This window comes from Oculina patagonica, chromosome 4 (genome assembly GCF_052425735.1).
Source record: "Oculina patagonica isolate OP01 chromosome 4, crgOcupat, whole genome shotgun sequence".
Classification (NCBI taxonomy): Eukaryota; Metazoa; Cnidaria; class Anthozoa; order Scleractinia; family Oculinidae; genus Oculina; species Oculina patagonica.
Window position 1 is genome coordinate 27,407,419 of NC_135761.1, and position 21,360 is coordinate 27,428,778.

The 21,360-nt window shown below is 41.3% G+C and overlaps 1 protein-coding gene across 2 annotated transcripts in view; it reads right to left on the reverse strand.

The window, feature by feature from the left end:
• LOC144650074 (phosphoenolpyruvate carboxykinase [GTP], mitochondrial-like) overlaps window positions 1-20,358 on the reverse strand; it is a 31,440-nt gene extending 11,082 nt beyond the window's left edge. Inside the window, exons 1-2 of one of the 2 annotated variants that reach the window (XM_078509727.1) lie at window positions 20,198-20,358; window positions 19,841-20,086 (exon numbers count right to left, since the gene is read on the reverse strand). In XM_078509727.1, the coding sequence (XP_078365853.1) occupies window positions 19,841-20,052 (212 nt within the window). In that variant the 5' untranslated portion in view covers window positions 20,053-20,086; window positions 20,198-20,358. The remainder of the gene's footprint in view (window positions 1-19,840; window positions 20,087-20,197) is intronic. The other variant, XM_078509728.1, reaches the window with a different exon arrangement.
• Window positions 20,359-21,360: the final 1,002 nt, after the last annotated feature.

A 21,360-nucleotide genomic window follows, 5' to 3' on the forward strand; every position in this document is an offset into this window, starting at 1 on the left:
TTGAAGACTGAGACAATATTTACCGGTGTTTTATCTTTGCGATTTGGACAAAAAATATGTAACAAACATTGAAAATATGGCAAAAACGTTAAAAAATACATTTCACAGGTCTTCATTTCGGTTGACCTTGAATGCACTCTGGTACGCCTTTTAACTGTAAACAGCTCTTTGTGTGGGAAACACAATTTGTACTTAAAACTGAACATCCGTAATTCAAGTCAACTGGTTGCGTAGTGGTTAGTAAGATCGCCCGTGGTGCGATCCACTCTGGGTTCGAATCCACAACATCACATCTTTTTTTTTTTTTTTATTTTTTTTACATTTTCTTTTTTCTTATTTTCTTTTTTTTTCTAAGTGTCTAGTGCAATTATTGCATTAAGCTCAGCATGCAAATCCTGAGAACTCCATTTCAAGTTTGTAGTTTGGGTAAAGTCTTGCGAATGTCTTCCATGACTAGCGATCTGGAAACGAAGACATTAAGACTGCGATGTCCACTTCTTTCTGCTGTGGAGTTTTTTTCAGATTCATTTTCTTCTTTTCTAGACTTCAAAAGATGTTATTTACAGCAAGGCGCCCAAAAGTGTGACCACTTTCAATTTATTCACATTCTTTCGTGCAGATTTAATCCAATCAGAAGTCAACTGCAAGCTATCCACGGCTTTTGATTGGCTTAAATCTGCACAAAAGAATGCGAATAAATTAAAAGTGGTCACACTTTTGGGCACCTTGCTGTAAATAACATCTTTTGAAGTCTAGAAAAGAAGAAAATGAATCTGAAAAAAACTCCACGGCAGAAAGAAGTGGACATCGCAGTCTTAATGTCTTTGTTTCCAGATCGCTAGTCATGGAAGACATTCGCAAGACTTTATTACTCGTTCAAGATCTCTTTTAAAGCTCTCAACACGCTCTTTACTAATATATAAAGATAAAAGCTAAAAATACAGTGCGAAAGACTTCAATCTACAAAATGTCTGTAGTGGTTATCAGACGTTTAATCACACATCAAGAACAAAAGGATACGTTCACAACTCCGTTCGCTCAAGGTAGGTTAATTGCGCTATTGTTCCGTCTTTTGAAGTCACTTGGGCGGCTTCTTCCAAAATATCTCACCTTTTTAGAAACGAATAAAACCGAAGTTGTGCGACACGTTTTCGGTGGCTGCCGAAACTTATACCCATGAGGGGACGCAGGCGGTGTCAACTGTAAGTACTTCAGAGAAATGCTAGGATATTATCCTAGCATTCCTAACATACCTCACACCAGGTTTCTTCGCTTAAGCCGCGAAAGGTGTCATAATCTGTTTCGCTGTCAAAAACATTATTTAATCTAATGAAAACCAGAAAAAGATGATCATAATACCGTCGACTGATAATTTTGTGATGTTGTGATAACAGCGCGCTGTGATTTCGAGTTTTTAAAATGTTGTCGATGTACCTCGGCAAAATCGGAGAAACAAAGAACCAGTTTTAAAGATGATTATTGAAGAAAGCGTGAAAATAAACAAGTTTTTAAACTAACAACGAAAATGCACAGCACATTTTATAATACCGGGGAGGCTGTTAATAAAATACAGCCGGACTGCTGTATCGGTACACCTTGTTCGATTTTCCTGATCGAGCCTATAAAAAAAGTATAGAGTTTTCGAACTGACGAGCGCATATTATAGCCGCAAGTAACTTACCAAACTGAATTAGCTGCATAATGAACGGCCGACAATAATAGATAGGAATTTTCCTATGATTTTTTTTAAAGGCCAAAGCAGTTTAATTCTTGCATGACAACTTCATCTCGATTTGAGTGTGTACCGCAAATTTTGCGGTCGTTAAGAATTCATATATTCAGTCTATTGTTCTAGCTCATTACATATTCCCGCCGAGTAGTTTGCCGAGAATGTGGCATATTTCCGAAGAGCCTAAAGAGCGCAAACGCTTTGATGTAGGTGAGACTTTTTCCTTTTGTTTTGCGAAGTTCAATAAAACCTGTGGGACTAACTTGCCGCTTGATCGATTCTGAAATGTCACTGTTTAGCGTGCCGCAAGCCGGCGACAAGAAGCCAACAACTTTTGCGGAGAGTTTAAAATATGGCGTGGCGTGGGGACCATTCAAAAAATATATATATCATGAAGTATTTAAAACAATGTTGGCTTAGCAGACACTGTTACAATCCCGTTGTTGTCATTGCTGAAATGTACTGAACCTCGCAAAATAAATTTAAAATGCTGTATAACAACCTTCGACTCAAACAATCGTCTCGCTCGCAATTGCAAATGTAAACATTGCTGTCACTTGTGTAAATGAAAGTTTCTCGGGCGAAAATAACCTCGATTTCTTTTTTTCTTTCTTCAAGGATTTTTTTCTGTGAATTGAGAAACAAATTCCCCGCTTGTTTCGCTGATAACTTCAGTTCCTTCGTTTTAATTTATCGAAAGCAAAACTTATGAATTTCTGAGTTGTTGATTTCATTTGTCGGCGCGACAAAAAGTCGCAGAATGTTTTTGAACAAACTTCAAGATTTTACACGAAAAGTTAAACACCACCTTTTATAGAAAAGCATCCGTATTAAATAATGCCAGGTAACAGTACTTGAAGATAGAAACTATTAAAAGGAGATAGGTTACGTTTTAGTTGTTTGTTTAACTGAAGCGCTCACGTCGATCTTTCGCCAAAAAATATTAAATCCGGTTGACTCAACTCCGGTTGCATACAGATTTCCACTTTTGGGTTAAAACGTAGGGTAAACGCCATTCCTAATCTTCACTCTGTTTTGCTATTCATTTTGATTAAGAAAAAGGCCTTACATAATTCACTTTTGTGGTCGGCATTTACAGGATAAACACGCGCCTTTTGTTTACAATGCAGACAATGCGTAATTCCGCCGCTACTTACCGAAAAAATCGAATCTCGGCTTACAGTGGTCGTAAGAAGTCGTTCAACATCTCATTTTAATGGTCTCAAAATGCTCTAATTCTATAAATACAAATCAGTGTTCGCATTTCTGAGCGAAATGTTCAAATTCTCAAAATCTTCAAACTACTTTGACAAGTTCGTTCACACATTTACGAACAAAACAGTAAACAAAAGGATACTAATTCAACTGTCCAGTTCGTAGTCGCTTAATTATGCTATTGTTCTTCTCCTTTGAAATCGGTTAAATGTCTTTCCCGTAAATATCGCACCTTTTTTCAAGTCTGACAAAACGAATGGTACCGAACACTCTTCGGCATGATGTTCGTAAACACCGAAGGTATTCCCTGAAGGAATTACCTGAGCCCTCAGGGTAAAAATGCCAGCGGCTTCACCTATTTCTGAATGACACTCTCAAATCGTCGTGAAGTTGTAATGTGAACTGCGAGAGTAGCGGCCTAACAGCTGGCCCGTAAAATCACGAAACTGAATCTTAAAGCTGTATCGAAGCAAAGCCTTCAGAAGAAAAACGCATCCAATGGAAAACAATGCTAGATAACGCCGCACTGTTTCCATTTTCAGCATTTTGTACAATGTACAAGTGTTGTGGCAAGCATATGTGTGCAGCCGTCTTCAATAGAAACATGCTCATAAACTTATTTTTTGCAATTGTTCCATGACGCTACACCACCTAACAGACAAAAAAAACGTTGCCAGCTAATGATTAGTTACTCTTGATTATGTATTCCATTGGAAAAACAGACTTAAAAGTATATATTGTGGCTCGATGATAAGTATCTCCGTGTTGCGGTCTAAACTATATGAGCCACCAGTTGAAGGAAAGAACATTGACACAATTTTAAAGCGGAGAAGTATTAGAATTGCTTCGGGGGGGCAAAAATTAAGGTTACATCGGACTGTATGAGGCGCGCCGCCCGCCAGCTCCGATGGAGAAAATATTTAAAAGCGGTGAAGTATTAAAATTGCAGGTTACATCAGTCTGTATGAGGCGTGCCGCCCGCCAGATCCGATGGAGAAAATATTTTAAAGCGGTGCAGTATTAGAATTGTAGGTTACATCGGACTGTATGAGGCGCGCCGCCCGCCAGTTCCGATGGAGAAAATATTTTAAAGCGGTTGCAGTATTAGAATTGCAGGTTACATCGGACTGTATGAGGCGCGCCGCCCGCCAGCTCCGATGGAGAAAATATTTTAAAGCGGTTGCAGTATTAGAATTGCAGGTTACATCGGACTGTATGAGGCGCGCCGCCCGCCAGCTCCGATGGAGAAAATATTTTAAAGCGGTTGCAGTATTAGAATTGCAGGTTACATCGGACTGTATGAGGCGCGCCGCCCGCCAGCTCCGATGGAGAAAATAGAATTGAGCAGAATTAGAATTGCAGGTTACATTGCTAATACTCTTGTACTGGGCACTTTTAAAATTAATCTTTACTTTGACGATACGGCTGTATATTTTAGAGAACGAATAGAAAATGAATTTAGCGAAACATAATGTATCGCAAATAAAATGAGCCCGTTCAAATCTGTGTTTTTGTAACAAGAGTCTGACCAAATGTTACAACAAGAAAACAAGATGGAATCTTCAATTTACTGACCATGACCTAAAAATAGTAATGTTTAATGGATTGACTTACCTGGCGACCTCCTTATTAATGATCCATGACGTGATATCCCGGGCCATGATTATATTTAAAGCGTTTCTTGTGTTTGACTGAAAAACTGAACTAAAAAAAACATATTGCTGCAGAACGAGTGTCTGTGTAACCGACAATTAATTTTCACGGCACAACTGAAAGGTACGAACCATTTGCAATCTGTCGTAACATATTTAGGATTTTGAACGACTTTCTGCGTGGAAGGCACCAGCGTCACCGCAACTCGCGGCTGCAAACTCACCGTAATTTCACTTTGTAAATCCACATGAATGATCGATCGATAGAACATAGAAACAATCATCTTGCATAAGGCGAAAACAACTTAAATCTCAAAAAGGTCGAAACGTTTACGCCACATCAAAGTATCTAGAAATCATTCCTTGCTAGATGAGATTCTTCTGTCTTTTCCCAATTTCCGCCAAAGCAGAATTCGCCGCGAACATTATAATTTATTCTGCCGCCAGAATGGAAATTGATCCATGTAATATAACACAACTGATGAGAAGATAACTCAAATGCTGCTGACAGATTATAACACTTTCGATAACCGCAAACTAATCCTCTTAAGAAATCAGGAACTTACAGTTGACGCCGCTTGCGTCCCCTCATGAAAGGAATAAATGGAGCCTTCAGGCTACAATTTCCAGTGGTATTGCCCATTTCAGAAAGACACATTTAAACCGGCGCGGAGATGTAATGCCGGTATATTTTAGCGGACTTGATACTGTGTTTAAATACCATTACGTTCGTGTCAAAGAATGTGCTGACATGACAACTTTCACTTTCACAAGGCATTGATAATTTGTGATATTGGTCAGTCACGTATGTTTTAAAGCTGTTATTCAGCTACTTGTGAAAGATTTACAAATCATTTGGTCTTTATTTAGCATGTTTAGTGTGAAATATTCAATTTTTAAGCAAAATGTATTTTTCGCTCTTCACTCTGCTAAAGACAACTCAAGCGTTCTTCTCAAATTTGATTTAAATCGAGTTATTCAATGTTTAAACAGCAATAAGATACAACACTGAATGCTGATTTAATAGATTGTCTGGCTTCATGAATCAGGATTGTGTGGTTCCAGAAAATATCCATATCCCCCCCACGGATGGTTTTTTGGTTTGCACCCCCCCACCCCTTAGGAATTTCCGTTCCAAAGGGGTCATTGATGACCCCCCACCCCCCAGGAATTTCCATTATTTTTAAACATGGACTGCTCTACCCCCTGGAAAATACAAATGGTTTTGTTCTTTTGAAAATGAAGACTACAACTCAGTTACACAAATACAATAGCCTTTAATCAAACTCTATCTCTATTTTAACAACATGACGCGTTGACATCGTTCTACGGATACACGTAATCTAGCTTTACTAGTATACATCCTTGCCATCCAGTTTGAATTTACTTCTATGTTGATAAATATGTTTAAAACTTAGTATTTAAAGTTGAAACTGAGTGTCTTGCATTTTTCTTTCTTCTCTGTTTTGAGCTGAAGTCTAATTCGCCTCCATCGCAGAAGCGTTTCTGGTTTGCTTTCACAGTTACTATTGGCGAACTTAATAAAAATCGCAACTTACAGCATTCCTTGCTGTCTTAGATATTCCTCTAAAATTCTACTAATTAAAGCTTTTCCTTTTAAGATTTCAGCAACTAAAACGCCGTTAATGGCGCATTCGATATCGTAAACATCTTCACGTTGCACGTTCGGTTCGGCCGAAGTAATTTTACTGGCTGAGAAGCCAGGCCTTCTGAGAGGCCCCAGTGGAAGTCTGGGGATGAGTTTCGCCTGTCACGTCCGCCATTTTGACTCGGTCACGAAGAACGAAGTGTCTTTGGAATTGTAGCGCTTGCAAACGCTAGAAAACTCAAATGAAACACATAAATATTAAAGCTTATTCATCTCAATGGAAAGGAGCCTTATTTTTTTATAAAACAACGTACGTGAGTATGCTTTGAATCGATTGTGTGCTGCTTCAATTTTCTTCATGTTCTTCACCCTCTGGAAAAGAAACTGCCTGTGAACCCCCTCCTCCCCTCGGAAATTTCTTGGGTTAAACCCCCCTCCCCCTTGGAATTTCCAGTGACCATCCGTGGGGGGAGTATGGATATTTTCTGGAACCACACATTGTGAGAATTTGGCCAGCATTAGCATATAAGAAAAATAATTAATTGCAGATGGAACTAGTCAACCATGAAATGTCACACAAGGTGTTTTCTTACCATTTTGTTTCTCAGTCACAACATTGGTTGCAGGTAATGGGGTTTGGGGGGTGCACATTTTTTTATCCCCCACAAGGCTCCTCTAGGCTGGTCACGTTACCAGCGCAGTTTTAAGCTGTAAGAACTTCATGTCTTCTTATTGGTGTACCCTTGTATAAGTCGATCCAACGTATAAGTCCACCCTTTGTTTTTGAGGTCAGAAACTACGTTTTTAGTGTAGTGTTTGTACACTACACGAATGGAGTTAGTTTAGCGGGGAAGCGAATGCTATGCCAGACATAAACAAATTGCACGGTCAAGTGGAACAAGCATGTGGACATACATATGCAAATTAGACTGGAACAAATTAGACTGTCCACCAATGTTCTAAAGGGCAATGGGTTAAAAAATTCGCAACAAGGCTCGAACGCGCTCTGGACAATAAATTGAGGGAAAAAAGGTATTCGCAACATGAGATAAATGTACTTCACCAAAATAAACTGATAAAAAAACTTACAGCCAGTGTACAACTTCGTGAGATGGTAACAGATTTACGCAAGTACTAACGCAAACAAAATACTTGATGTAAGACTTCTAAGTGGATTCCAGAGATACCGGCAGTAAAATGAGAGGACATTTAAAACTTATAAAGGATACACGTCACATAAGCTAGCAGTAAGTAATTAATATTTTCGCTCTGGGCAGTTAATAGGGAAAAAGGTCATCGCAACATAAGATAAATGTACTGCGCCAAAATAAACTGATAAAAAACTTATAGCTAGTGCCCAACTCTGTGAGATGGCAACAGATTCACGTGAGTAATCGCGCAAGCAGAATGGATTCCGGAGATATCGAAAGTAAAATAAGAGAACATTTGAAACTTAAAAGGATAAACGTCACGCTAGCTACAATCTTGGACAAAACTGTTGAAACACTTAGCAAATTTCCACTTGTTTAGCCAAAGGAGTTCAGTTTCGCAACCCCCCTTCCCCCCATTTCAATGTTGGTAATGCTATAGTGTTTTTAAAACAAAGCCTGTCGAGCCGCAAACCACAAGAAACAACATTGAGTAGGGGGGAGGGGGATAAGATATTTTAACCCGCTTGCAAGTCGAGTCATTAGCGAAAAATGCGTGAAATCCGTATGTGTCAACTAGTTTTGTCCAAGATTGTGTAAACGGCTTTTTCATGAATTTTGAGGAATTGCGATATTTCGGTGAGCTAAGGACCCATATATAATTGAAACTCTTCGAGTTGCTTTTGTAAAAATAATTTACGTCTTCAAAATATTGTTCACTTAAATTTTACAGAGGAAAAAGAGACTTCTAAGGTCAATGGCGCACGCATGTTTTTTTCAAGGGCGGTCGTAGATGCTACTATGAGAAGGACAAGCGCTTTTGAAGACCAGTGGACGAGTTGTAGTCATTTAAAAAGTATTTGACCAAAGAATCCAGTTCTAAATTATATAGAGAGGACATTTTGCAATAATAGATCATTTAAAAATAGCCAGGTATCAGGGGTCACGTTACAATATCCCGCGCTAACCCGCAGGATCTTAACAGTGAATCCCGCAATTTTCGAAATGTTGTTTCTCCCCTTGAATTTAGAATTCAATACATGAATTTTTGCAACAATCGATTAACTTTGAATGCTAAACATAAACGAAGCGAAAAACTACGGTTAACAAAGGTTTTCAACGGTTAACGGGCAAGTCTTTTGTAATGAATAGAAGATGTCAAGGTATCTTTTATTAATAGCTGTTAATCGGTGTTAACCGTATGTTAACCGTTCAAATCACTAAAAATCCTCTTGTTAATCGTTCAGAATCACAGTGTTTACGCTAATTCAAAGTTGTAGTAGACAACTAAGGGTAACTAGTGCGAATTGAGAGAGAAAAGTCCCATTTAGTACAGTATTGTGAAAAAGTAATGCACATGAAATTCGGCGAAATTCGCGCTTTTCGGGGCTTTTCGAGGAAACTTCGCTTGAAGCGATATTTCTGCGACAATTCGCGCTGTTTCGTCGTATTTTCGTGACATCTATTGTTTAAAACCACGCGAAATTTCGAAGGATAATTCGCTGTGTGCGGTAATTTGTCGCGAATTATCGCGCACTTTCGCGAATTTTCAGGCACTTTCACGCGATAATTCGCTTGATCCTGAACTTTCGTGGCGATATTTCGAGGCAGTTATAAGTGTTTCAAGCAAAACTTGCCGTGAACGAAATTAAGATCTTTCATCTTGATCGTTTTCTTTTCGAAACTGTTGTGTTGTTGTGAGACATGGCTAAAACGCGTCAGGTGTTGTTTTTAAAATTCGAACACGGAGGAAAGAAAACAGGAAAGTTTATCCAGACCATAAAAATGTAATAAACGCATTGGAATTCAAACAGCTACAAAGCCATTTACCTGTAACCGACAATGAAACAAAAATAGCCTGATTCCGTGCAGCCTGATAGCGTAAAACAACTCAGAACATGGCACAACTCAGAACATGGCGCCTGGCACATAACAACTAAACAAGTTACAGCTGTTTAGCAGGTAAAGTCCTTTCCTTTCGACGGTTAAATCTATACATTGGTTAGTTATATAGTAATTCTTCTCATCTTTTCTCTTCTTGGTGTCCAAGAAAGCACAGAAGTCCAGAAATTATAACAATATTCTGCCGATCAGCATCAACTTTCGAGCGAACGAACACATGCACACACTCGGAGGATCTGGGGCCAAACGGTTGCTATGACAATGGCAGAGTGTCCTGGGCACAAGATTGATTCGACAAGACGATTCCTGAATGTTTTAACCTGCGATCAGGCTTTCTTTTTTTCGCGGCGGAGGGAAGGAGAAAAAAAGGAAAGCCTGATACAATTACTTGTCAAGTCGTCTGCCGCCCCCAAATTAAAATATCTGTCAACGTCATCGAGAATGTCAGCGATGCCATCAGATAAGCGTGATTAGCGCCTTCAAACTATATTTTTACTCTCACAAACGTGTTTGAATTACCCTTTTTGAACGAGCTGATCGGATGGTTTTTAAAATTTGTTTTCTGCAAAGGCTGATTTTGTGTAAGGCTCAGGTCAGACATTTCAAGGTCGTAGTTTTCGTCACTGGCACGATCGTCTGGCGTCTTTGGTGGTGTGATGTAATACTCTTTGACACCATTGGTGATAGATCACGCTCTTGCCGAATCCTGTCGGAAGCACCGCCAAAACATCCTTTCTTTCGCAAACTATTCGTCGAATACACTCCCTTTGTTCGTCTTTAAATGTTTTGTGAACAAAACTCTTGAGAGATTTTCTAAAAGCTAGAAGAACTCGCTTTCTACTTCATTCCGCTCAACACCCGCCATGATAACAATCATCTACGCGCGATATTTTTGGACCGAAAATTAGACTTGAACTCAATTAGCCAATCAATATAAAGTTCTAATGTTGCCTTTTGTTTTCTGACCAATCAGAAAAAAGTCCAGATTCTGGACTTTTTACAGACGACTCGACAAGTAATTGTATCAGGCGTTCATTTTTCCGTTGACCTCTCCGCCGCGAGAAAAATAACGCCTGATCGCAGGTTATGAATGTTTTTGCGATGTTGATGTGTGGAAATCGTACACTTTGAGACCTTTTTACGCCTAAGTGAAGAAGAAAAAGTCTATGGAAAGGTTCCTTGCAATGCTTGTCTTTTATCTGGATCAAAGGGTCGAAAAATATGCGAGAATTAGTAACATCTGAAGCGAATTTTGCTTTCGATGTCAGCGCGATCTTTCCGTGAATGTTGTTGCGAACACACTGTTTGCCTTTATGAACTTGGAATTTTTGGTATGTAATAAATTATTCTTATCACTCAAGATTGTTGTGGTGTTATTTAAACTTAATATGGAACAGTTGTTGTTCACGCTACATCGAATTGAAAAGAACGGTAACCAAGATATATTTTGTGTCAAGTAACATGAGCAGGCGATCGTATCAATCACGCAGAGAACTTTAATCGAAGGGGACCAAACTACTGTTGAGCTGCACGCGAATTTTCTTCTAGTGAGTAGCGAAATATTGCGAATTATCGCGAATTATCGTTGAGGTAAGGAAAATTCGAAGAAATATCGGCCTTTGTTCTCGCGAAATTTCGCTCGAAGTGATGCGAACTTTGTGCGCGGCTCGCGCGAAATTTCGCGAGAACAAAGAATGAAATTCGCGCTTTTCGGGTGCATTACTTTTTCACAATACTGTACATAGAAACAGTAGTTAGCAATAGTCTGTTATTAACTGCCTGTTTGTCACGCCGCATCCATTTTGTCACGCTTGAGACGTTGTGGCGTGACGCCATTGCTTTTCACGTAATCTCACTCAAAAAACGCCTGTAACTTAATGCATTTTCGTTCTTTTCCTATGGAATTGTAAATATGTTACGTTTTGGCTTGTTTTCTGTAATAAACGTTTCGTTTTATGACTTCATTTGTGTGAATTGTACTCAGTTCGTTTGAATGTACACAGTGTATCGACTATTAGCGTAACAAATTGTTCTAATTACCATCAATGACGCACATAAAAACCAAACTTTGTATTTTATCTGAAGTTTGAAAATGTAGACGTTTGATGGAAACTTGAATCAGCCCTTCAATAAAGCCATTTCCTATTCAAATCCTTGAAAAGACTCTGACTGAGTAGAATCAGTGAAAGTTCTGTTGACTCGATTGGTAACGAGCCTCCGAAAACCCTTGTAATTGACGATTCCATGGATCAATAAAAGCCTGTCGTAGCAACGAGCAGTTGGTGGTAAAGAACTCGAAGGGTACAAAAAGCTAAAGACGTTTTATGGCAGAACATTAAAGCGTTTTCTACTTATTAGCCAAAATATCGTTTACACAATCTTGGACAAAACTGTTGAAACACTTAGCAAATTTCCACTTGTTTAGCCAAAGGAGTTCAGTTTCGCAACCCCCCTTCCCCCCATTTCAATGTTGGTAATGCTATAGTGTTTTTAAAACAAAGCCTGTCGAGCCGCAAACCACAAGAAACAACATTGAGTAGGGGGGAGGGGGATAAGATATTTTAACCCGCTTGCAAGTCGAGTCATTAGCGAAAAATGCGTGAAATCCGTATGTGTCAACTAGTTTTGTCCAAGATTGTAGCAGTGAGTGATTAAAATTTGAGCTTGCTGAGACGTCAGCCAGGTAACAAGTTCATACGGACATCATTATTGAAGAATGTCACAAGGCTGACTCTACCTTACTTATTGTTACTTATTATCGCGGAAAAATACGTAATTAACATAAAAAATACAACAGAAAATGTTTGAAATAAATTTTCCTGGGTCTTTAATTTCGCAATTTTTTGAAAATCGCGAAAATTAAGTCCAGCGAAAATATCTAACAATAAGGTAGAGTCAGCCTTGTGACATTCTTCAATAATGATGTCCGTATGAACAAAAACAGGTTCTCATTTGAACATTTGGTCCCCATTAAGGCAAAAGAAGAATTACAAATTCGCGAGTGATCCCCCGCTTCGACTCGCAGATGAATTTTTCTTTGGACCTCCCAAATTTGCAGACATTTTGCAAAAACGAATATGAGCCCTGATAATTTTCCCGGGATTTATTTGTTTTGTACATCCTACACAACACGCCACCTTTTTATTTCCGGTCTTCACAAATTATGCGTATCAGTTACAAATTATGCGTATTATTTACATAATTACGTGAAAAGATTTCTCCCGTTTAAGACACGTCTGGTGGCTGGCATTCTTTCTTTCCTTCTGCCCCGCCGTCGCTTTGCTCGCGTGCGTGATTTCTCGCTCTCCCCAACTAACTAGACCGCCAAGCTACGCTGGCTAAAACTGTAATAACAATTGATGCCGTTATCTGTGTTATTAATGAAGACAAGTTTCATTCAAGAAGAATTTAGGTTTTAAGAACTTTATGGTAAATTCAAAAGAAATAAAACATGTTTACTTCCAGCTAGACGCGATGGCGCGACACAAGGTTGCATTGCCATTTGTTTTTTTTACGAAAGGCTTCACGGCTCCACTGTTTCTCATGTCGAATGTTTCATTTGCCGACTACAGAATTTTTACAACACAAATTTAAGAACCAGTTTTATTTATGGAAACTCAGTAGCGACCAGAAAGAGACGTCTAAATTCAGGCTATTGAAACTCAAGATTTATTTATACTTGTGTCTGAAAATAATCATTGACAACATTCACTTGCAATGGGATCATACTTTGATTGGGTGGAGCATAAAATTTAAGTTCGGTTTCTACCAATTTTATTCTTAAAACCCGTCGTTCGCCGTCTTTCTTGGATGGTTTGGAGTTAGGAGTTAGCGCCGGTGGAGTCTCCAGTATTATAAGGGAATCTAAAGATTTCTATTTCTTCGACTCTTTGCAAATATACCCACAGTATTAACGTCATAATGACAACATTGTTCTTTAAATCTGCTGTGAGCAAATGCTTTATGTAATTCTTTCCACGATCAGGAAAGCCAGCCTCTTTAAAACGAACGCTGACGGCGTGTGCGTTGTAAGCACGCGAGCGTTAGAAAAAACATGTTTTTAATCCAGGGTTAATTCACAACTCACAAATTCCGCCTCATACAAATCGAAAATCTTCAAATAAAATCGCTCACTGCAACTGTGTCAGATTCTTTTCCCTTTATAAACTACAACTTGATTGGATCTGATAGTACCCAAGATAGTACCTGAAATCTGATTGGTGTGACAAACAAACATACTGACCCACTGACTGACTACACGGCCCAGCACGACGACTAAGAGCTATTTTTGAAAAAATAACTCAATAAATGTATCAGGCATTTTTTTCCCTCTCCCTTTCAAAACAAGAATGCCAGGTTAGGAAAAAATAGGAACTGGAGACCCTTTCTGTGGCTTGGAGATAAAGCAATAAGGGGAGCAGAGTTTAGTAGCTATACTAGATCATGCTTAATCAGGAATCTGGGGAAAATCGACCCTGGTACAGAAAGATTGATTTCTATACCCTGTTCTAGAGTCTAAGAGCCAGAAAAGCATACCCTTTTGAGCAGCACATATTTGTATAGCCCATAAGAGAGTACCCCCCTCGGGGGATGCCAAAGATCTCTACCCTACCCTACACTTGCTATTCTCCTAAAACTCTAAATCACAGGAATTTGCTAGACAAAATTCTTCATACCACTGAGAAGTTTCCCAGTAAATGAAACCCTGAACACACGGATACTCTTTAATTTCTATATCCTATCCCAGAATATTAAAACTGCTTGAAAACCAAGCCCTTCACAGCTGCACATGATCATATGTTTATATAATAGGAGTACCTCCCCCGGGGCTGCAAGAAGTTCAGTGCTACAATGGTAATCACGTACAGAACCAAATTACCTCTGTAATGGGACACTTTGTGCATGATACATAGTGTAAGGATCGGACTAAAAGCACGAGGGAGAGAGAACGATTTGACTTCGGTGTATGTTGTTGTTTGTTACTCGGCTACGCGATTAAAACAGTGAAAACGACTTCAGGAACTGTCTATATCTTCCTGTGTGACGTTTATTACATTGGTGGCAGCGGTCTGGGATTCGAAGTGACCAGAAATGAGTGACGGAGAAGAGGAAATTCCCAAAGGTGCCGAAGGCGGTCTTCCAACAGAAACCGCGCCAAAACAAGAAGCGAAGCCACTACCAAAAGCTTCAAAAAGTGCATCGCAGGAGGAGAGTTCTGAAATTCAGCAGCTTGTGAATACCTTATCCCAGGCCCTGAAGCAGAGCATGGTGGTTTCTAGCGAAACGGAATCCAGGAGGAACGTACGAGCTCCTCGTGTTTATTCAGTGGGTCAAAATTTCAAAACATGGCTTTCGCAGTTTCTTCAGTATGCAAATCTCGTACATATCAAGCCTTCAGATCGTCGAGCTTATTTGCTCACTCTACTGGATCAACCAGCCTATAAAGCGGTTGAGCTGCTCAAGCTTTCGGGATCGTTAACTTTCGAGGAATTCACGGCACAACTGATCCAAAGGTTTGATTCGGGCAAGACGAAAGAAGATTATAAATTGCAGTTACGGGCTAGGTGTCAAAGGCCAAATGAGGACTTCGAAGCATTCGCCGATCATTTAATGGAGCTAGTGGAAAATGCCTACCCAGAGGCAGCTTATTCCTTCAAGGTGGAACTGGCAAGAGATCAGTTTATTCAAGGAGTGGCAATCAGTGATGATTTACGAGAAAAAGTTTTCATGAGTCAACCGGCGTCGCTTGTGGAGGCTGTTCGTGTTGTTCGTCGGTTGGAAAGCGCGCGTAAAGCTTGCCAGGCCGTGCCATCTGTGGAAAAGAAAAAGTCGGTGAATGTGGTGAGTGCTTCAGCGGATGGTGACAAAATTTCGACTGAGATTCGTGAGCTTAAGGAGATAGTCCTTGGTATGAATGTGAAAATTCAAGAGCTGGAAAGGAAAGCTGAATCGACTTCGACTGCACGGCGCCGCAATGATGGGGTGTGTTTTGCTTGCCGCGAACCTGGCCATTTTGCTCGGAGTTGTCCATACAAAGAAGGGGGAAACAGAGCTCGGGGCCTGCCGAGGGCCAGGCAGTCCCCGTGAGGCCCACAGTGGTGGCCCAAGCACCAGAAGTCGCCAATGAGGTAAACAACCCTGCTTTTATAAGTAACAATGTTCTTTCTGCCATATCAGACTCTGGAATCTATATTTCAGGACTTGTCAACCATAGTGTAACTTGTATATTGCTAGACACTGGTGCAACTGTTAGTGTTTTGAATGAGGAAACATGGAGAAAAAGTGGACATGTCTCAAAAGTCAACCCAGTGACTGGGACCCTGACCACTGCAAATGGAAATGAATTAACGGTTCTGGGAGAAACAAAAGTTAGATTTCGAGTAGGAAACATTGATTGTTTCTGGTCAGTCATGATTGCATGGGGCCTATCCCATGATTGCATACTTGGCTCAGACTTTTTCCAGCATTTTGGCTGTCAAATTCACTATGACACTGGAACCTTTGTAGTTGGCCATACCGAAATTCCAATCAGGTACAGCAAGGTTACACCAAGTGTTTGTAGAATTTTTCTGAGTGATGACATACAAGTAGAACCCGGAACTGAGCAAGTATTTGAAGCCAAATTAGAGAATGGATATGATCGTAACACTGGCAGTCCGGGGATTTTAGAGGAGTCAAAGGAACTGAGGGGCAAATCAGAAATTAATATAGCTCGTTCGTTAGTGATCCCCAGGGATGGACTGACCATAGTTCGAGTTGCTAACTTCTCGGATAGGCCCATCAGACTGCGGTCAGATTTTCCTGTTGCTGAATACCACCCTATTAGTAGTGTGGATGGCCATGTTGTTCCCATGGAAATGGATCCAGATGTTACAAGTGCCTCTCATCCATCTTGTTCGGTTATTGACAGACCAGTAGTGAAAGATGAGGAGCCAATGAAGGAAGAAAAGTGGAAATCAAGTTTACAAGGTAACCTGGAAGGGCTGTCAGAAGACCAGCGAGGACAATTTCTGTCTCTAGTAACAGAATACGAGGACATCTTTGCGAAGGACAGCTCTGATTTAGGAAAGTCGGGCCTCTTAGAACATTCCATCGACACCGGTGATTGCAAACCAGTGAAACAGCCACCCCGTCGGGTACCACCCTACCAGCGAGAAGTTATTGATCAGCAAATAGATGAGCTGCTAGCTACAGGCAGGGTTGAACCGTCTCAAAGTCCATGGAGCAGTCCAGTGGTGCTTGCAAGGAAACATGACGGAACATATCGTATGTGCATTGACTTCCGTAAACTTAATCAGTCTACAAAGAAGGATGCCATACCCCTGCCTCGGACAGATGATTTGTTGGAGGCCTTGGGTGGAGCTCAGTGGTTTTCTAGTCTGGATTTGGCTTCGGGGTACTGGCAGATGCAGGTGAAAGAAGAGGATAGGCCTAAAACAGCTTTCTCAACTCATCGTGGACAGTTTCAGTGGACAGTTATGCCATTCGGATTGACAAACGGACCAGCTAGCTTTACCAGATTAATGAACCTAGCACTCAATGGTCTCACCTGGACCCACTGTTTAGTGTATTTGGATGATATCATCATCTGGGCTCCTACCTTTGAAGAACACATTCGCCGTCTGCGGTTGGTGTTCGATCGTATAAGGGCTGCTGGTTTGAAACTTAAGCCAACTAAGTGTCGATTTCTCAGAAAGGAAGTTGCCTTTCTGGGACATGTGGTGTCTTCCGATGGGATAAAGACTGACCTTGAGAAAGTTAAAGCTGTCAAAACATGGCCAGTGCCAGTGAATGTGAAAGAGCTTCAAAGCTTCCTTGGTCTTGCTAGCTATTATAGGAAATTCATCCTTGGATTTTCCATCATCGCTGAGCCTCTTTATCAACTCTGTAGGAAGAATGTGGCGTTCATTGGCAACAGGAACAACAGTCAGTTTCGAGGAATTGAAAGACCGCCTGGTGCGCGGTGTTTTTTTTGGGGGTTTTTTTTTTTTGGGGGGGGGGGGGGGGGTTTTTTTTTTTTTATTTTTTTTTTTTTTTTTTTTTTTTTTTTGTTTTTTTCAGGTGGCTCGCTGGCTTGAACGCCTCCAAGAGTACGACTATGAGGTACAACACCGGCCAGGAAAGCAACACAGTAATGCAGACAGCTTGTCTCGACGGCCTAGGCGAAATCATGGAGAATGTCCCTCATGTGTTCCACCGACAAAGTCAGAGGTAGCAACAGTCACCAGCAGGCTGCCTTGTGATCACGAGGACAATGAAAAGGATCTGTGGTCATCCAAGAATGTGGCGCGAGCTCAAAGTGAGGACCCTGATATTGGCCCAGTTGTAGATCGATTATTGCAGGAATGGAAGAAACCAACCGATGAGGAACTCCGACCCTTGAGTCGAGCAACAAGAGAAATCTGGGCGCAATGGGAACTATTGGAGCTACGAGAAGGAGTACTTTATCTGCGGTCACCCGAAAGAACTCCGTCAGCCAAAAGCAGGATGGTCTTACCTCACGAACTTGTTAAAGAATCGCTCAGGGAAGTTCATGATGGTCTAGCAGGTGCCCACTTAGGAAGAATGAAGACCCTGAAGAAGATGAAAACCAGGTTTTGGAGACCAGGTTTGACCAAAGAAGTCCATCGGTATTGTAGCAGTTGCCTTACATGTGCCAAGTGTAAGTCCAGGCCTAACCCAAAGGCACCCCTGCATTCGATACCATCTGGAAACCCTATGCAGAGAATCCATATTGACATAGTTGGCCCCTTACCAAGGTCTCGAAGGGGAAATCGCTACATTCTGACTGTGCAGTGTAGTCTTACAAAGTGGGCTAAAGCGTATGCCATTTCTAATCAACGCGCCACAACTTGTGCAAGGGTGCTGGTAAAGAACTGGATTTGTCGGTATGGTGTGCCAGACAGCATACACAGCGATCAGGGAAGAAACTTTGAGTCCCAGGTGTTTGAAGAAATGTGCCATTTGCTGAACATCAACAAGACTCGGACAACTGCGTATCATCCAGAGGGCAATGGACAAGTTGAGAATATGCATAAGACACTTAAAAGCATGCTGAAAGCCAGAGTTGAAGGTGATCCGCAGGGCTGGGATGAACAGCTAGATTACTGCATGATGGCCTTCCGAAGTAGTGTCCACTCCTCCACGGAACATACACCTTTTGAGTTAATGTTTGGGAGGGAGATGAGGATACCTCTGGATGTAATGATGGGCAGTGGGCCCATGGGTAATGAAAGCAGTTACTCTGAATTTGTTGCGGACCTTCAAGGAAGCCTAGAAACTGCATACCGAGATGTGAGGCAAAATCTCAAAGTAGCTCAACGTCGTCAGAAGGATGCGTACGACAAGGGAGTGAGACACATGGTGTTTCAAGCTGGTGATTTGGTGTTGCGCTACGACCCACAGCTGAAGCAGGGTGAAGCTAGCAAGTTCCATCGACTGTGGGAGGGACCATATGAGATAGTGGAACGGGTCACTGATGTAACGTACCGTGTGAAGAAGGTCAGGGGACATTCCAGGAAGTCTCAAGTAGTCCATTTCAACAACTTGCGGTTGTATCAGAGAAGGCAGGAAGGAAGTGGGGAGGAAACGGGTGCCAGGGAAGCAGTGGATGCACAACAAGGAGGCAGCGGAGCTGGTGAACAGGTACAGACAACATTGGAGGGAGTGGTATCAATGGATCCTGATACCGTAACCAGTGGAACTGAGGAAGAGGTTGTTTGGGCCGCGGCTAGAAGTGAAGGGTACAACCAGGTTGTTGATATGCCAGACGAGAGCGCAAGCGGGAACCCGTCCTACATTGCTGATTCTGCTTCAGACAGAGAAATTGGACAGGGTGCTGGAAGTGACCGCGAGAGCACTAGCGGGGACCCGTCCTTCCTTGCTGATTCTGCTTCAGGCAGGGAAATTGAACAGGGTGCTAGAAGTGACCATGTAGTAGATATACCAGCGGCTGAGGGAGGTGAACAGTCAGAGAATGCTCAAGGTTGTTACAGGAATGGGGGAGAGAGCAGAGAAGATGAAGACGAGGTCGAAGAAGAACAGTTAATTGGCCAGAGCCAAAGACCAGCACGCATAAGAAGACCCCCAGACCGTTATGGAGAATGGATTCTGAATAGTTTACAGCAGATTACGGACCGCTTGAAGATGTTGAAAGACAAGCAGAGGCAGGACAAGGAGCGGATAAAGAAACTGAAACCAAAATTGCTGAAGAAAGCTAGAACATTGCGAGAACATTGAGAGTACTCAAACTGTTTCAGAACTTTCTTAAGAGATTAAGTTAACGGATTGACTTTATTTTGTTTTAGTACACGGAACGATCGTGAATCTGGAGATTCCTTCTTTTTAGTAGAGGGGATAGTGTAATGGGACACTTTGTGCATGATACATAGTGTAAGGATCGGACTAAAAGCACGAGGGAGAGAGAACGATTTGACTTCGGTGTATGTTGTTGTTTGTTACTCGGCTACGCGATTAAAACAGTGAAAACGACTTCAGGAACTGTCTATATCTTCCTGTGTGACGTTTATTACACCTCTAATACTTTGAAATTAATATGCCCTGACGGGGCGACACAAGTGCTTACCAATTGTCGTGTTTGGTAAGTGGAGTTGCAATGCCAGCGTCCATTAGAGCTTTAGTAAGTCCCTTGAACTCTTTTTCTGATCCATCACAAATGTGGAGGTCGTCTGGTTGGCATAGATGAACTTTGTCCGCAACATAGTCTTGGACCTTAACAGGCAAGTATTCAAAATTTCCATAGATCACCGGGAACCCTGCTGGAAGTTTGGAAGCCATCTCGTAGAAAGGCAGGCAGAGATAGATAGAGCGTCTGGTGAAATAGATAGAGAATATGTAAAAAAAAACAAGCTAACTAAATAAAAACTAGCGAGAGAACTTATTATTTAAAAGACGTTCAATAAAAAAATAAAACTCTCCTTACCACCTCACAAAAGCGTCAAGCACAGACTCCAACTGATGAAGGGAGAAATGTTGGCCGCTGTTTGAAGGGAGGGCAACTAATCCAATCTGTTCAATGATTGGTCAAGAATAGACACGTGAAAGGCAATCTAATATGTGTCACCTTGAATTCGTGCGGAGTTGCACGCAATCGACCAAGAAAAACCGAGCATAAAAAAAATACGTTTTTCCTAAATCTACGATAAAGACAAGCTCTGAAAGCTATCCCGGCTGTTTCTACCTCGAAAATTCTCCCGCGTATTTAATCCGTGTTCGAACCCACGACTCTTTGTGATAGCTCGTTATGCTACGCACGTCCCTTGCATGTAGGTCTGCAATGCGTCCATGAATATCGACCAAAACCCATACAATACAATACAATACAATTTTATTGTCCATACGTGGGACGAGGTCTCCCTCCCTCATGTATAAAACGTAGGACTAAAATTACAATACCCATGCTCAAATTGGTTTCTTTTTAATACTCACATGCAACATACATACATGTAGGTCTTGGGCCGAGAATGGTTAATACTCTTAATACAATAATACACGAGTTTCGAGTAGTTCATCTCCTTTCAGGTTCGCCAAAGGCTTCTATGATTTGTTTAGCTCCTTTAGAGAGAGTTGCGTGACTTAAAGGCTGAATGAGAGTATGCAGTATCGAGAAGTACTGCAGGAGCACAGGAACAGCTTTAGAGTCTTTAGAAAAGGTAATAAATCAGCTACTATCCTCTACAAAGTAACGGCCAAAACAATAATCGCTAGCCACCAAGTTGAAGTACAGGTCGTGTAATTCATGCTGACAAGCTCGTCCTGTGTGTTTAGTCACGCATGAAATACTCATGCGGTTAACGGTTAGTTTATTTTTTTGACCGGTTGGTGATAGGTTAACTTTTAAAGAGTCTTATAGGCTGTTCGTTATTCCTGGAGTTATTACATGTTCATTACCCCTTGCCCCAGGACGTTATACGTCCTCTCTCGTCGCGACGAGGACGTTACGTCCTCCAGGACATCACTGAAGTGGTTGTTGGTGATGTGATCCGAGGGAGGCTGGCACTACCGAAACACCGAAAGAGGACAAAATGGCGGGGGGGGGGGGACGGAAGATGTGAACTCTGCCGAGGACTGAGAAGGAAGTCACAG